Below are 16,896 nucleotides of genomic sequence, written 5' to 3'. Positions count from 1 at the left end.
TTATAGGAAGGTTTTTAACTATGAATTCAGTGTCTTTTATTAATATAGTGCTATTCAAGTTTTCTATTTCTTCTTAAACGAAGATCATGGCATCCGGTCCCACCACTTCATGGGAAATAGATGGGGAAACAGTGGAAACAGTGTCAGACTTTATTTTTCTGGGCTCCAAAATCACTACAAATGGTGACTGCAGCCATGAAATTAAAAGACACTTACTCCTTGGAAGGAAAGTTACGACCAACCTAGATAGCATATTGAAAAGCAGACATTACTTTGCCAACAAAGGTTCGTCTAGTCAAGGCTATGGTTTTTCCTGTGGTCATGTATGGACGTGAGAGTTGGACTGTGAAGAAGGCTGAGTGCCGAAGAATTGATGCTTTTGAACTGTGGTGTTGGAGAAGCCTCTTGAGAGTCCCTTGGACTGCAAGGAGATCCAACCAGTCCTTTCTGAAGGAGATCAGCCCTGGGATTTCTTTGGAAGGAATGATGCTAAAGCTGAAACTCCAGTACTTTGGCCACCTCATGCGAAGAGTTGACTCATTGGAAAAGACTCTGATGCTGGGAGGGATTGGGGGCAGGAGGAGAAGGGAACGACAGAGGATGAGATGGCTGGATGGCATCACTGACTCGATGGACGTGAGTTTGAGTGAACTCCGTGAGTTGGTGATGGACATGGAGGCCTGGCGTGCTGCAATTCATGGGGTCCCAAAGAGTCGGACACGACTGAGCGACTGATCTGATCTGATCTGATTTCTTCTTAAATTTGTTTTGACTTCTTTCAAGGAATATGTCCATTTTATCCAAATTGTCATTGTCAGATTTATTAGCATGAGGTTGCTCATAGTATTTTCTTATCCTTTTCTATCTGAAGGATCTCTGATGATGTCCCTCTTTCATTCGTGGTATTGTTAATTTGTGTTTTATATTCCTTTTTTCTTGATAAGTTTAGCTACAGGTTTATTAGTTTTATTGATCTTTTCCAGGAACCAGCTTTTGATTTCATAGACTTTCTCTGTAGTTTGTCTATTTTATATTTCATTGATTTTCAGTCTTATATTTACTGTTTCCTTCCTTGAACTTACTTTGGACTTAATTTCCTCTTTTTTCTAGCTTCTTAGTGTGGAAACTTGAATCACTGATTTTTTTCTTTCTTTTCTAGTATAAGCATTTAAAACTATAAGACTCACTCTAAACACTGCTTTTTAAGTATTTCTCACAGATTTTGGTATGTCTTGTTTTCATTTATATTTAGTACAAAATATTTTCTAATTTCCCTCATGATTTTGTCTTTGACCCATGTATTGCTCAGTAATGTGTTTAATTTCCAAATATTTTCAGATTTTCTGAATACTTTTCAGTTGTCGATTTCTCATATAATTCCATTGTGATCAAAAAAATGTACTCTCTGTGTTTTCATCTTCTAAGTTTTATTGACACATGTTCCAGATGTGCATGAAAACAGTGTGAATTCTGCTGTTTTTGGTGGAGTAGTCTGTAAATGTAGAGTGAAGTCGGTTTGATTTTCTAGTGCTCATTTTCTGACTACTTGTTCTATCAATTAGTAAGAGATTAGTATTGAAATCTCAAGCTATCATGTTAATTTATGTATTTTTCCTTTCAAGTCTGTCAGCTTTTGCTTTATGTATGGGTTAGAGCTTTGTAACTGGGCACATACACAATTATAGTGTATCGACTCTTTTATCATGATATAGTTTCCCAGGTGGCACAGTGGTAAAGAATCTGCCTGCCAATGCAGGAGACTCAGGAGACATGGGTTCAGTCCCTGGTTTGGGACGATCCCCTGGAGTAGGAAATGGCAACTGACTCCAGTATTCTTGACTGGAAAATTCCATAGAGAGAGGAGCCTGATGGATTACCGTCCATGGAGTCTCAAAGAGTCGAGACATGCCTGAGCAGCAGGCATGGCATGGCGTAATGTGTGTTTGAGCTTTGTAACTAGGTATATATACATTTATAGTGTAGATGGAGCCTTCTTTATTTATAGTAGAACTGCTTATCTTAAAGTCTGTTTTGTTTAATTTTAACATAATCACTCTAGATTTGTTTTGTTTACCATTTGAATGACATATCTTTTTCCTATCCTTTTATTTTCAACAGTCGGAGTTTTTAATTTGAAGTATGTATCTTGTAGATAGCATATTGTTGGAAATTGCTTTCTTGTCCAGTTTGACAATCTCTGCATTTTGATTGGACCATTTATTTTATTTATATTTAATGTGTTTATTGATATGGTTGTGTTAGGTTTGCCATTTTGCTATTCATTTTCTAATTGGCTCAAATGTTTTGTTCCTCTGTTTCTCCTTTACTGCTTTTTTTTGTGCTAAGAAAATTTTAGTATATTATTTAAATTATTAGCTTTTTAGTTATATTTCTTTGCATTTGATTGTTCTAAAGATTTCAACATGCCTTTTTAATCTATCACAGTCTACTTAAAGGTAATATGAATTACTCCAGGTAAAATATTAACATAAGAACCTTTAGAGAAGGGAACAAAGAAAAACATATACCTTTAGTCCTTTATATTTACCAACATACTTATCATTTGTGTCTATATCTTTGTTACCATCTGATGTTATTTTCTTTCATTCATTCATTCATGAGTGAAAGTCTCTCAGTGTGTCTGACTCTTTGCGACCCCATGGATTAACCAACTGAGCATGAAGGACTTCTTATTTCCTGTAGTACAAGTATACTGCAAGTGTACTAGTGAATTCTCTTGTTTTTATTCACCTGAAAATGTCTTTATTTTGCTTTTGTTTTTGAAGTACAATTTTCTCAATTTTTAATTCTTGATTAACAACTTTTTTCTTTTAGCACCTCTTTTTAAATTTGGAGGATAATTGCTTTGTAATGTTGTATTGGTTTCTGTCATACAACAGCACTAATCAGCCATAACTGTATAACTATGTATCTGTATATTGCCTTCTTTCAGCACTTTAAATATGTCATTTCAATGTCTTCTGGCCTCCATTGTTTCTGAGAAGTTAGTCCTTGTGATAAAAATTTTCCCCTGTTATGTATGTAATGTATACTTTTAATCTCTCTGCTTTCAAGATTTATCTTTTTATTTTTGACTTTCAGAAGCTTGACTACGGTATGCCTAGATGTGATTTTCTATGTGTTTATTTGGGACTTGCTGAATTTTTTGAATCTATAAATTGTTATCTTACAATCATTATTTCTTTACGTATTTTTTGTACCCCTTTCTCACATTTGTTTTCTGGGTCTCCAATACACCTATGGCCTTTTGATATTGTCTCTGAGGCTCTGGGTCCTTTCTTCAGTCATCTCTCCCCCCGATTGGATAATTTCTAATCCTTGACTTCACATTCACTGATTCATTTTTCTGCCATTTCAGATTTTCTTTTGAGCCTATCTGGTACATTTTTTAACTTTTTCATTTCAGTTATACCTTTCAGCTCTAGAATTTCCCCCCTGGTTCTTCTTTTATATTTTCTGTTTATGTGTTGAGATTCTCTCTACCATTTTTCCTTTGAACATATTTGTAACAGTTGCTTTGAAATTATTGTCTCCCAAGTCCAACACGCTGGCCTTCTCAATCTGTTTCTATCAACTGTTTCTTCTGAGTGGATCATACTTATCATTTTCTTTATCTCATGACTTCTGGGTGAAAATTAAATTCTGTAGGTTCAGTTCAGTTCAGTTCAGTCGCTCAGTCGTGTCCGACTCTGTGACCCCATGAATTACAGCACGCCAGGCCTCCCTGTCCACCACCAACTCCTGGAGTTCACTCAAACTCACGTCCATCGAGTCAGTGATGCCATCCAGCCATCTCATCCGCTGTCGTCCCCTTCTCCTCCTGCCCCCAATCCCTCCCAGCATCAGAATTTTTTCCAATGAGTCAACTCTTCACATGAGGTGGCCAAAGTACTGGAGTTTCAGCTTTAGCATCATTCCTTCCAAAGAAATCCCAGAGCTGATCTCCTTCAGAATGGACTGGTTGGATCTCCTTGCAGTCCAAGGGACTCTCAAGAGTCTTCTCCAACACCACAGTTCAAAGGCATCAATTCTTCGGTGCTCAGCTTTCTTCACAGTCCAACTCTCACATCCATACATGACCACAGGAAAAACCATAGCCTTGACTAGACGGACCTTTGTTGGCAAAGTCATGTCTCTGCTTTTCAATATGCTATCTAGGTTGGTCATCTTTGTGCAACTCTGAAACCTTTTATTCTCCTAAGAATTGTTGGGATTTTTGTTCTCATAAGCAGTTAACCTGCCTAAGCCACACTGCAAAATGTGTCTCCCTGCTGGTGTCTCTGCACAGGTTTTTTTGCCTGCTAAGTGCTGCTGCTTTTGCCTATCCCCCACCTCAAAGGGCATACCAGCCTGTGTAGTTTAATGAGCTTCTTCTGGTACTATGTCTTGGTTTCTCATGAAGTTCAGGTGGAGGCAAGAAATCTGCTTTGGGTTCCTTCATGGTCTCCAAAACTGTTGACTGAAAAAATATATTCACATTCTGAAAGTAGAGAGCTATTTTATCTGGTGGGGATGTTTAAGACACTGAGCCCAGGACACAGCATCTCAGTAGCTCTGAGAAAACTGCTCCATGGAGGCAGGGGGACATTAGGCTATATACAAGTTTGCAACAAATAGAGCAGGCAGTCTGAACATCAAGATCAGGTATCAAGTGAAGGAATTTAGCATTCTGTGTATGGGAAGATGCAGGCCTCTGGGCTCACTAAACTTATTCCTTTCATGTGCACCTCAGCTATCTGGGGCCAGTCCTGTTCCTTGTTCACCTTGCTTCTTGCATTCCCCCAGCTCCTCAGCAGTCACCACGGAGGGTGGCAGCATCTGTAGGATGACAGTCTGGGGAGTTTAGTGGTCAGCCAGGGAAAGAATTTATTGGGGGCTCAGCTGCTTGGTGGTTTCTTGCTTTGGGGTTCCCCTAGATTCCTACTTGTTTTTCCAGTCCCAGGTCTGACCTGTGATAATTCAAGCCAGCAAGACTCTCAGAAGCTCAAGCTAAAGACAGTTTGGGGAAGTCATTCAAAGGCACAGGAAATGTGCCTCCTCTTACAGAGAGCAGTTCTGTCTTCCAGTGATCAACACCACCCTAGTTTCTGCTTGCCTTTTTAGCTGAGCTTCCTAGGGTCTCCCGTGTACTTGCATAGTTTAACATTCAGCTCAGAATTAGTTCATATTCACATTTTAGGCCTCAGATCTCTTTCTTATTTCCAAATTTTCCCCTTTGAATACCTAGCTTCTCTGTTGCTTTGAACTCTATCATTTTCTCCCTGCAACTCAAGGTTATAATTTTCCTCCCTGAGCTGGGGAGGGGGAAAGTGCCCTCAGATAAGAAAGCTTTTTTCACATGTAAACAGTGAACTTTCTCTCTTCCTTTGATTATTCTCCAGTACCTGCAGATGATTGTTCATACTATTTTTGTTCTGTTTTTATCATCATTTGCGGGGGAGGAATTTTCCACCCTTTCACACTGCTGTTATCATGTAGCCCACCCTGTCACGGCTTTTAGCAATATAACACTTGTTAATCTCCCACATTAACAGAGACACACATGTCAGGGGCCCAGGGCCAGCAGAAAAATAAATCTCTCTGGATTCTAGATGTTGTTTTGTCTTTATTCTGTTATCTTCAAGATTGTCTTCTATGTAGCACATTTTACAGGTTTTTCATTTATGGTAGTGATGAAGTTTCTTTTTTAAGATAGAGCAAAAACTGTAAAGATGGTGTGCAAATAATTGATAATTGGGAAACAACAATCTAATGTATCATTATCAACCTTCCAACCTTGTTTTTAGAGAAATACTTCTTTCCCCTCCCTCTTTTTTGGCCTGTCTCCTTTCTCCACTAAACTGTCAGCCAAGAGTAAGGTCTAAATGTTCATAGCAGGAATGCCCTCGTTTTGAATACAGTTTATCCCAGATCTGCTTCTTCCTAGGATCATTTATGGTCTACCTTCATTTTTACCCTTATAGCCCAACCTCCTGTGTGAACAAAGGCATTTTAAAGATTGTGTGTGTGAACCCTTCTTTCCTCCCCTTCTCAATTTGTGATTTTTTGGGTTACAGTTATTTTTTATATTGAAAAATTTGGAATTAGGAGATGACTCCACTGTCACATTAGATTCAGGGAAATATGTGTAATTTCCCCAACATTTTTCTACATTTAATTTCATTGGGACTTGGAATTCATTGCCCTCATTTTTTTCCTAAGATTTTCGCCAAGTAGAAAGAAGAAAAGTAAATGAACCTCTATAAAGCACTTTTAGTTTGATTTCTCCATATATTTACTTTTTACCCAAAGGTAATTTCTTAGTTTTTAAAAACAGTGTTTTATTTTTTCAGTGATTTTATTCTTTGGATGTGACAAGTGCATGGACTGATAACACTAATGTTCTATTATTAGGGAAAAAGGAGAAGCCAAAGAAGTTCACTAAACAACCAAAAAAGCAGATGTCTTCACCCTGTGGTCAGAAGAAAGAAAAGGCACTGGAGAAGGTAACTATAAATTATCTATTACTCTTCTAAAGTTTGTATTAAGAAATAAGCAGATACATCCAGGAAAAATCCGAAAAAGAAGAGCTACGAGTACCACAGTGGAATGCTAGCAGTGTAAAAATGAGTGAAGAATCTCTGTGAAGACTGAGATTAAAGATCTCTAAGGTATATTGACACATGAAGAAAGGAAAGTGAAGTATAAGAAAGATAAATTAGCAGTTTTGGATTAGCATATACAAACTACTATGTATAAAATAGACAACAAGATCCTACAGCACAGGGGACTATATTCAAAGTCTTATAATAAACTACAATGGAAAAGAATGTGAAAAGAATATATATATAAATATATATATAATAGGCTTCCCTGGTAGCTCAGACAGTAAAGAATCTACCTGCAGTGTGGGAAACCCAGGTTTGATCTCCGTGTTGGGAAGATTCCCTAGAGAAGGGAATGGCTATCCACTCCAGAGTATATGCTGAATCACTTTATACCAGAAACTAACACGCCATTGCAAATTAACTATAAGAAGAAAAAAGGCAAAGTGCAGAGCAGTATGTATAGTGGTATATTATGCTACCATTTATGTAGACTAGATAAAGGAATATATATGAATTTTCTTATATATCCATAAAATAGCTATAGAAAGCTATATCAGAAATTGATAAAATTGGTTGCCTCTAAGGAAGGGAATTGGATATCTAGGGGGAAGGACAGAAACTTTTTTACTTTGTCCTGTTTATACTTCTTGAATTTTGAACCAGTATTACTTATTCAAAAAATAAAACAATTTTTAGAATTGATTATATTTTATGACCTTTTAAAATTATTCTTATTTCCTCATGCCTTCAAAGGAAGGAGTAAAAAGCCAGGTAGGAATAAGAAAACAGTATAACTACTGTTGGCTAAAAGAGGAACTGTGGATTCTAAAAATGTGTGAAAAACTGGGGTGGGGACACATTCTACACAGTATATGTTGGATGGATTGCACATTCATCTCCATGTTAAGGACCACAGGCACAGAATGAGTGAATTCTTAAAGACTGCATTAGAGGTGTGGGGCTTCCAGGTCAGATAAAACAGGTTCAAATTCTAGGCCTCTTTCCCTTTGGATAAGTTTCTTCACTCCTCTGAAACTGTTTTAATATAGAGATAATAATCGCATCTGTCTCACATGGTTGTTGCAGGGCTTCAATGAAACAATGCTTGTAATGCTCTTGGTACAGTATCTTGTACCCAATAAATGTAAACTCTTTTTTGTTATTACCTATAATGCTAATCAGTAAATATGTTCTAATTGGGCCTCAATGTTGTCTACTTTTTTTTAGTCAACTTCTAGAGATGTGTCTCCTTTCATGTGAGTATTACTCCTTAATCCAGTCAGATGTTCACTCTAAAAACATCAATGCTGATTTTTGTTTAATTTTTTTAATAGTGTGAGTATGCAGAAGAATAAGTGGGATGCCACAAGATCCTTGAGATTCAACCAAGATGCACAAAGAGAAGATGGTAAGTAGTAATATTTGGGTACTGTACAAATTGGATATAAATAGCAATGATAGGAGTCTTTTATAAAGAATGCTGAATAGCTTTAAAGGTTCCAACTGAAATAAGGCCCAAAATTAGCACATTTCCTTAGGCATCAACCAGAGTTTCATTACTAGACAACCCCAGTAGATAATGTGTGGTTTCATGCATCCGTCATTCTGAGGTCTCTCAGACTGACTTTCATCCACTGCTTCCACTTTCAAGAAGGCTGAATAATTAAACATCTTCATAAAAAGTAAGATTTACTAATTTTTACATTTCAGATCAGCGGCGGATGTCTGAAATTACTGGGCACCTAATAAAGATGAGATTGGGTGATCTGGATCGAGTCAGGTCAAAGGAAGCAAAAGAAGTAAGAATTACATACTCATGTATGGTGCTCGCTTAGTACTCTTTCCTCCTTTATTTTCATCATAAGTATAAAGATGCTTTATGATTTTAAAAGAGTAAATTTTTAATATATTTTTATATTCTGTACCAGTTAGCCAGTTCATTCACAGAAAAGTTTTTCACCACCTCGTATGGTCCATACTGTGTAACACACACAGTAAAGTACACTGTCGCTGAAAGTATAGTATCCAAGAACAGATCAACTCACCGTGGAAGGTGACCTCCTGGAGTTGCTAACTTTATCAGCTCTGTATCGTGCTTAGATGTTATCTTTAAGATGTTATCTTGCTATAAAAATGATAAAAAGAAATACCTGTACTCTTACTGAATTACATATTAGTTATAACATTATATATCATTATTAGTATCAGTATCATATATTTACAGTAACTTTTGCCCCTCATGCTTTTATTGAAAAATTTACTTCCCTACAAGAACAGGAAAAAAAATCTTCATCACCATGGGTTAGACAAATATTTCTTAGCTCCAACACCAAAATCATGATCCATAAAAGAAAAAAATTGGATTTCATCAAAAGTTAAAACTTCTTTTTGAAAGGCATTATTAAGAGAATGAAAAAAACAAGTCATAAACTGTGAGAAAATAAACAGCCCAGTAAAAAGAAGCAGGCAAGAAATTAACCATAGACTTCATGAGAGAAGGTAGCAAAGAAGCACAGGAAAAGATGGCAACATGAGTCATCTTTTTTGTTTGTTTTTGCTAAGTCTTGTCCAACTCTTTTGTGACCCCCTGGACTGTAGTCCACCAGCACCTCTGTGTATGGGATTTCCCAGGCAAGAATACTGGAGCAGAGGATTTCCTTCTCCAGAGGATCTTCCTGACCCAGGGATTGAATTCCTGTCTCCTGCAGTGCAGGCAGATTCTTTACTGCTAAGCCACCACCAGAAACACCATTAGTCGTTATTATTGTTGTTCAGTCACTAAGTCTTGTCCTACTCTTTGTGACCCCATGGGATGTAGCATACCAAGGCTCCTCTGTCCTCCACTATCTCCTGAAGTTTGCTCAGACTCTTGTCCATTGGAGGAGTGATGCTAACTATCTTACCCTCTGCTGCCGACTTCTCCTCTTGCCATCAGTCTTTTTCAGCATCAGAGTCTATGCCAGTGAGTCAGCTGTTCACATCAGGTGGCTACAGTATTGGAGCTTCAGCATCAGTCCTTTCAATGAATATTCAGGGTTGATTTCCTTTAGGATTGACTGGTTTGATCTCCTTGCAGTCCAGGGGACTCTCAAGAGTTTTCTCCAGCACCACAATTCGAAAGCATCTGTTCTTTGGTGCTCAGTCTTCTTTATGATCCAGTTTTTGTATCCATACATGACTACTGGGAAAACCATAGCCTTGACTATATAAATCTTTGTCGGCAAAGTGGTAGCTCTGCTTTTGAATATGCTGGCTAGGTTTGACTTAGTTTTCCTTCCAAGGAGCAAGCGTCTTTTAAATTCATGGCTGCAGTCAAAATTTTCACCATGAAATTTTGCAGTGTCCACAGTGATTTTGGAGTCCAAGAAGGTAAAATCTGTCACTGCTTCTACTTTTTCTGCTTCTATTTGCCATGAAATGATGGGACTAGATGCCATGATCTTAGTTTTTTGATGTTGAGTTTCAAGCCAGCTTTTCACTACCTTCTATCAAGAGTCTCTTCAGTTCCTCTTCACTTCCTGCCATTAGAGTGGTATCATCTGCATATCTGAGGTTGTTGATATTTCTCCTAGCAGTCTTGATTCCAGCTTGTGATTCATCCAGCCTAGCATTTCACATGATATACTCTGTGTAAAAGTTAAGTAAGCAGGTTGACAGTATTTAGCCTTGACATATTCCTTTCCCAGTTTTGAACCAGTCGGTTGTTCCCTGTCTGGTTCTAGCTGTTGCTTCTTGACCCACATAGTTTCTCAGGAGACAAGTAAGGTATTCCCAGTTCTTTAAGAGTTTTCCAGCTGTTATGATCCACACAATCAAAGGCTTTAGCGTAGTCAATGAAGCAGAAGTAGACATTTTTCTGGAATTCCCTTGCTTTTTCCATGATCCAACAAATGTTCACAATTTGACCTCTGTTTCCTCTGCCTTTTATAAACCCATCTGTACATCTGGAAGTTCTCAGTTCACATACAGTTGAAGCCTAGCTTGAAGGATTTTGAGTATTACCATGCTAGCATGTGAAATGAGTACAGTTGTGCAGTAGTTTGAACATTCTTTGACATTGCCCTTCTTTGGAATGAAATGAAAACTGACCTTCTCCATTCGTATGGCCACTGCTGAGTTTTGCAAATTTGCTGACATACTGAGTATAGCACTTTAACAACATCATCTTTCAGAATTTGAAATAGCTCAACTGGAATTCTATCACCTCCACTAGCTTTGTTTGTAGGGATGCTTCTTAAGGCCCACTTGACTTCGTACCCCAGGATGTCTGGCTCTAGGTGAGTGACAACACCATGGTGGTTATCTGGGTCATTAAGACCTTTCTTGTATAGTTCTTCTGTATATTCTTGCCACCCCTTCTTCATCCCTTCTGTTTCTGTTAGGTCCATACTGTTTCTTTCCTTTATCGTGCCCATCCTTGCATAAAATGTTCCCTTGACATCTCCAGTTTTCTTAAAGAAATCTCTAGTCTTTCCCATTCTGTTGTTTTCCTCTGTTTCTTTGCATTGTTCATTTGTAGAAGGCCTTCTTATCTCTCCTTGCTTTTCTCTGGAACTCTGCATTCAGTTGGGTGTATCTTTCCTTTTTTCCTTTGCCTTTCACTTTACTTCTTTCCTCAGCTATTAGTGAAGCCTCCTCAGATAGCCTCTTTGGCCTTCTTAGTCATTAGGGAAACATAAATTAATCCCTCAACAAGATACCACTATACACCCACTAAAATGTCTAAAAAAATTTTTTTTAATATGCTAGCAACAATATAGAGCAACTGGAACTGTCATATGTAACTAGCAAGGGTGCAAAAGGGAATGGCTACTTTGGGAAAACAGTTTGGCTGTTTCTTATATTGTTTAATGTTTACTCACCATGCAGATCATTTCACATATCTTTACAAGGGCTTTATTTAGAATTGTTAAAAACTAGAAACAACCCAAATGTCCTTTATTTGATAAGTGAATGAGACCGCAGTGTATATAAAAAAGAATGAGCTACTAATACATGCTGCAACATAGATGAATCACCTGCACATTATGGTAAGTGAAAGAAGCCCTATTCAGAAGGCTGTAAGCTACATGATTCTGTATATATATAAGGTTCTATAAAGTGCAAAGGTGTAAGGACATAAAACAGATAAGTAGGGGAATTTCCTGGCGGTCCAGTGGTTAGGACTCTGTTCTTTCACTGCCAAGGGCACAAGTTTTATCCTTGGTCAGGGAATTAAGATCCTGCAAACTACACAGACCAGCCAAGAAAAAAAACCCAGAAGTTGATGGTTGCCAGAAAGTCGTCAAATCATTGGCCTTAAAAGGGGGCACCAGGGGATTTTCTTGGGGTGATGGAACTGGGTTATGTCTCCCTTATAAGTGTTCACACAGCTGTATGCATTTGTCAAAATTCAACTCAGAACAGTACACTAAATAGGGTGAATTTTAAAGTAGTACGTATAAATTATAACTCAAAGAGCTAAACTTTTTAATTAAAAAAAAATTGCTTCTAAATTAAAAAGTAATGCTGTTTCAATAAAGCCAAACTTCTTCTATTGGTTCCATATAGATAGTAACTTAATTTTGCTCCTTTACAGTTTGCAGGAGGTATTTATTCCAGGCTTGAAGCACAAATCAAGGCCTCAGTGCCAGTCAGTGCTCGGCAGAGCAGCTCGGAAAAAAACACAAGGTAAATCAGCAGAAGTGAATTCAGAATGCCAGTTTTGAAGTGATGATTTTTTTTTTCTTAAGGGAAAAATCATATGAACGCTAGAAGCACATAATTTGGTTTTATTTTGTTTGGAGATTAGATCATCAAGACATTAGTCAGAACCAGATTTTAACTTAAGAGTTAAGACTTTAAAAGGTCATGATGACAAAATTTAATGAAAGTATAGTTTTTTAAAATCAGTTTTTTGTTTATTGAGTCAGCTCGGTTCTGAGCCAACAGCTGACAAATGTAAGCTGCAGTGCCACTGCAAACTAGCAGGATCTTTATGCTGTTTATTGATAATGTATTACTACTTTATATAAATCATTGAACTTTTCTTATTTCTTGTTCTCTCTTGATAAAATCTAATTTGTGGGACTTCCCTGGAGGTTCAGTGGTTAAGACTCCATGCTTCCACTACTGGGGGCCAGGGTTCAATTCCTGGTCCAGGAACTAAGATCCCTCATACTGTGCAATGGGGCCAAAGAAAAAGAATATCTAACTTGTATGTTCTTTGTCATTTGACAGCACAAATTTTCTTTGAAAGATTAGCAGTTACTGAAATTTGATCATTAATACTACAGATCCAAATGCCTTATCTGCAATTCTGAAATCCAGAAAACTCAGAAAGCCCAAAGTTTTTTTCATACATTTGTGGCAACTCAAGCCTGATCTGAGCTACTGTGGTGCTATTTGTAGTTTTTATTTATCTTAACATAAATGCTCATTTAGGTCAGTAAAGAAGTACTCATGTGTTTGGTTATGGGGCACTACTCCAGATTCATAATATACAATGTATGTACATATTGTCTCCACCAAATTAAAAAAGGCCTGAATTCCAAAATACATTTCACTCCAAGAATTTTTAAAGTGGATTATGGAGGTACATGAATTTGCTTTAAATTTTGACAGTGTCAATCAGACTTAACATAAAGCAGTGGCAACTTCTTGTTGTTTTAGAAGCACCTCTTACGTTCTTTTCTGTTTAAAAAAATCTAGGTCTAAAAGTCGTTTTGGTCAAGGTCGGCCTGTGTAAAGCACCTTAAAATATAAGAAGACAGAAGACATACCTCTGGACACTTGAAATTGCTTACTTGAAGATCTTTGGAATGATTACTTCTAAATGTTTTAAGTTATTTATTAAATATTCTTGAAAGCCACAAAAATCTAGTGGTAAGGGAAATATATAGTTAAGTCTTATGAAATTGTAAATATGAAACTTCTTAAATCTGATTTTCCTTTGGTGTTGAGAGAATTCATTCTTAGGTAGGTTGATAAGGAGTCTGGGGCCCTCAAACAGGAAGGGGTCCAGGGCCCTCACAGAGGAGGAAGGGATCTGGGGCCCTCGAGAAGGAGAAAGGAGCCTGGGGCTCTCAAGGAGAAAAGGACAAACATTTTTTTTCTACATTAGTCACGTAAAACATTTTTTCTTTAAGCCCACAGCTAATGACTCAAGGGTATGTTTTTCCTTAAGCTCTGTACTAATGATTATGTAACAGCAATGTGTCTTGTTCTAGGACATGTTTATCCTTCTTAACAAGAACCTTCTGACTAGTCTTGTTATAATAAGATGTTTTTTGTGGGAGTGGATCTGGTAAGACCTTTCTATTGTTAGTTCGAATCTTGTTAATTTAAGATGAATGTTGTGGGAGTGGGTCTGATCAAAGTATATAAGGCCTTGATAAGACTATGGAGGAGGGGCACTCTCCATCCCCTTTCTGATGTCTATGTCAGAAGGTTTCTCTGTCCCTTTTTATACTTTAATAGAATTCTCCTACACAAAAGCTCTTGAGTGATCAAGCTTGGTCCCTAGTCCTGAAGCTGAAATCTTCTTCAGAGATCACAAATCCAACATCATTCACCGTTAGCTATCAGTGTGATGCTAGGCTATGTAAAAAATTAGTATTTAGAAATTTATATAGTTAAGACTCCAAGGCATTTGTTACACTTTATTTATTTGAAAGAGAAGAGGCCTAAACTCTCAAATAGCTAAAAGTTTTTTAAGATCTTAAAAAATTAGGGGAACACATCTAGTAGTGGTACTGTACATGTGCACTGATTATGTATGTCTTTGGGCTGTAATCTTGTGATGGCATTGAGAACTGCCATTTATGTGACGAAATTTCCAGTGATGCTAATTTTATGCTTGCATGACTTTTAAGAAGTGACAGATCTCAAAACTGAGTTACGTAAAGTTTTAAGGTGAAGTATTTCCTGTTTTGGGCAGAAGGCTTAATTTTTTTCAGTGTTATTCCAGAGAAATCACAATGTTAATCCAACTCTTTTTTCAGTTTTTAATATGTATGTATTGGTCTGGAATTACTGATTATTACTTCTTTCTTCTGTGAAGCTAGTTAAAACAGCTGAATTTGTTAAAAGAAATTTGGATTCTGAAGTTGTTAAAACAACTGTTGATAGTTTTAGGATAGTAAATCATTTCAGTTGTATAAGACACCCACTGTACAGTTCTCAGGACACTAAAACTCAACCATAATTCTATAGCCATTCAAATAGCCCCTTAAGATGGTTACAATCAGTTATTACTTTAGAGATGTCTGGAAGGAAAGATTCCCAGATACACTTGATGGGTGAAAAATCTAATTATTCAGGAGAAATCAGTTTTTCTAACCAAGCAGAAAGAGTGCTCAGGGAAAATTTGTTCCAAACCATAATCATATAACAATTATGTGTTTGGAAATTACTTATATGTAGGTCTCTAAAACACTTTAATTTGCATTGTTTTTATTTTTAGTCTTCATTTATCTTAGAAATTTTCTTCAAATTATTTAGAAAACAGACTTGCTAGTGTATGACAGAACAGCAATTTCTATTGAAATGTTGAAGTGTTATGTATTTTTAATGAATATTTTATTTGGTAAATAAAGCTAGGTTTTATTTGATGTTACATGCATAGCTTTGCCAAGATTTTTGAACTTCTGTTTGGAAATTTTGTTGCAGTCAACATATTTTTCAATGGTTTGATATTTTTGAAATAGTTTATACATTTTATTTGCAAAAGAAAATGTTTTATACTACATGATCTGTAAGACCTGTTAAATACCAGTCTTGTTTACTGTATTCTCTGATCAAAAAAGGATTTAGGTTTGCTGTGACGGTCACAACTGAAAGAGGAAAATATCTCATTTGATTTTTAATTGATGGTAACAAGGCAGATTGCTTCTTCCCCAAGGGGACTGTACCACTGAATTGATTTTTACAAACAGAATTTATCAGAATTTTATTTTCTTCAGAATGTGCTTTAAATTTTGTGAATGTCTGTAGTTCATAACACAGGTAACACAAACATTTTAATTAAGCTCATAATAGCATTTGTTTTGCTAAATACTTTGAGGTTTTATCTTACATTAATTCTGAATTCACATTTATTTAATTGAAATAAACATTAATGACAAAAGTTGTTTGTAGAGTCCCTTGATCTGAATCATTGCATCTTCTCAAAAAGTTCAGATGGGCTCCAGATCATAGGTTTTCATGGAAGAAATGAATTTTGTACATTTCCCAGGTGGCTCAGAGGTTAAAGCATCTGCCTGCAATGCGGGAGACCTGGATTCGATCCCTGGGTCAGGAAGATCCCCTGGAAAAGGAAATGGCAACCCACTCCAATATTCTTGCCAGGAGAATCTGGCTCCAGTCCATGGGGTCACAAAGAGTCAGACACAACTGAGCGACTTCACTAAAAAAAAAAAAAAAAAAAAAACAACTAACCTGGTAAGGACTTCAGCAAACATTTAAGGGATAAAATATTGCAGAAAAGGTGATTTATAACTGTTGCATTATTTTGTTATTGTCCTTCTTCAGAACTCTTAGCCAGGTATTGTGAGCTGTGCTGAGTGCTTTGGAAGCTGAAGCTGAAGCCCTGTCATGCTAAGTGTGTGTGTGCGCCCACTAGGTTGTGTTGTAGCCCACTGGGCTCCTTCATCCAGGGGATTTCCCAGGCAAGAATACTGGAGTGTGTTGCCATTTCCTTCTCCAGGAGATCTCACTGACCCAGGTATCAAACCCACATCTCCTGCTTGGCAGGCAGATTCTTTACCACTGAGCCACCTGGGAAGCCCACCACACTAATCTGCCAAAGGCAAATGTATAAAAACAAACAAAAAACCTTTTATCTTCAACATCTCGAAGTAATTCTTCAATCCTCAACTATTCTATTTTCACACCTCCCAGTTAAAAGGCATGGGGGCTACCTAGCCAGTCCAATTCTAAGAGGCTTCAGTTCAGTTCAGTAGCTCAGTCATGTCCAACTCTTTGCAACCCCATGCACTGCAGCACGCCAGGCCTCCCTGTCCATCACCAACTCTCAAACTCATGCCCATTGAGTTGGTGATGCCATCCAACCATCTCATCCTCTGTTGTCTCCTTCTCCTCCCACCTTCAATCCCACCAGCATCAGGGTCTTTTCCAGTGAGTCAGCTCTTCGCATCAGGTGGCCAAAGTATTGGAGTTTCAGCTTCAACATCAGTCCTTCCAATGAATATTCAGGACTGATTTCCTTTAGGGTGGACTGGTTGTATCTCCTTGCAGTCCAAGGGACTCTCAAGAGTCTTTTCCAGCACCACAGTTCAAAAGCATCAAT

The 16,896-nt window shown here is 37.3% G+C and overlaps 1 protein-coding gene across 3 annotated transcripts in view; it reads left to right on the top strand.

The window, feature by feature from the left end:
- The window catches only part of SANBR (SANT and BTB domain regulator of CSR), a 62,816-nt gene extending 47,114 nt beyond the window's left edge, over window positions 1-15,702 (top strand). For 2 of the 3 annotated variants that reach the window (XM_005889042.2, XM_070379523.1), the window contains 6 exons: window positions 6,415-6,506; window positions 7,836-7,864; window positions 7,943-8,016; window positions 8,319-8,407; window positions 12,187-12,278; window positions 13,299-15,702. In XM_005889042.2, coding sequence (XP_005889104.1) covers window positions 6,415-6,506; window positions 7,836-7,864; window positions 7,943-8,016; window positions 8,319-8,407; window positions 12,187-12,278; window positions 13,299-13,335 — 413 coding nt within the window. In that variant the 3' untranslated portion in view covers window positions 13,336-15,702. Of the gene's footprint in view, window positions 1-6,414; window positions 6,507-7,835; window positions 7,865-7,942; window positions 8,017-8,318; window positions 8,408-12,186; window positions 12,279-13,298 lie in introns of those variants that run through there. The other variant, XR_011466068.1, reaches the window with a different exon arrangement.
- Window positions 15,703-16,896: the final 1,194 nt, after the last annotated feature.

The sequence above is a fragment of the Bos mutus genome, chromosome 11 (genome assembly GCF_027580195.1).
Source record: "Bos mutus isolate GX-2022 chromosome 11, NWIPB_WYAK_1.1, whole genome shotgun sequence".
Lineage (NCBI taxonomy): Eukaryota > Metazoa > Chordata > Mammalia > Artiodactyla > Bovidae > Bos > Bos mutus.
Note: the sequence above shows the minus strand (reverse complement) of the source record. Positions and strands in the feature narration are given on the sequence as shown.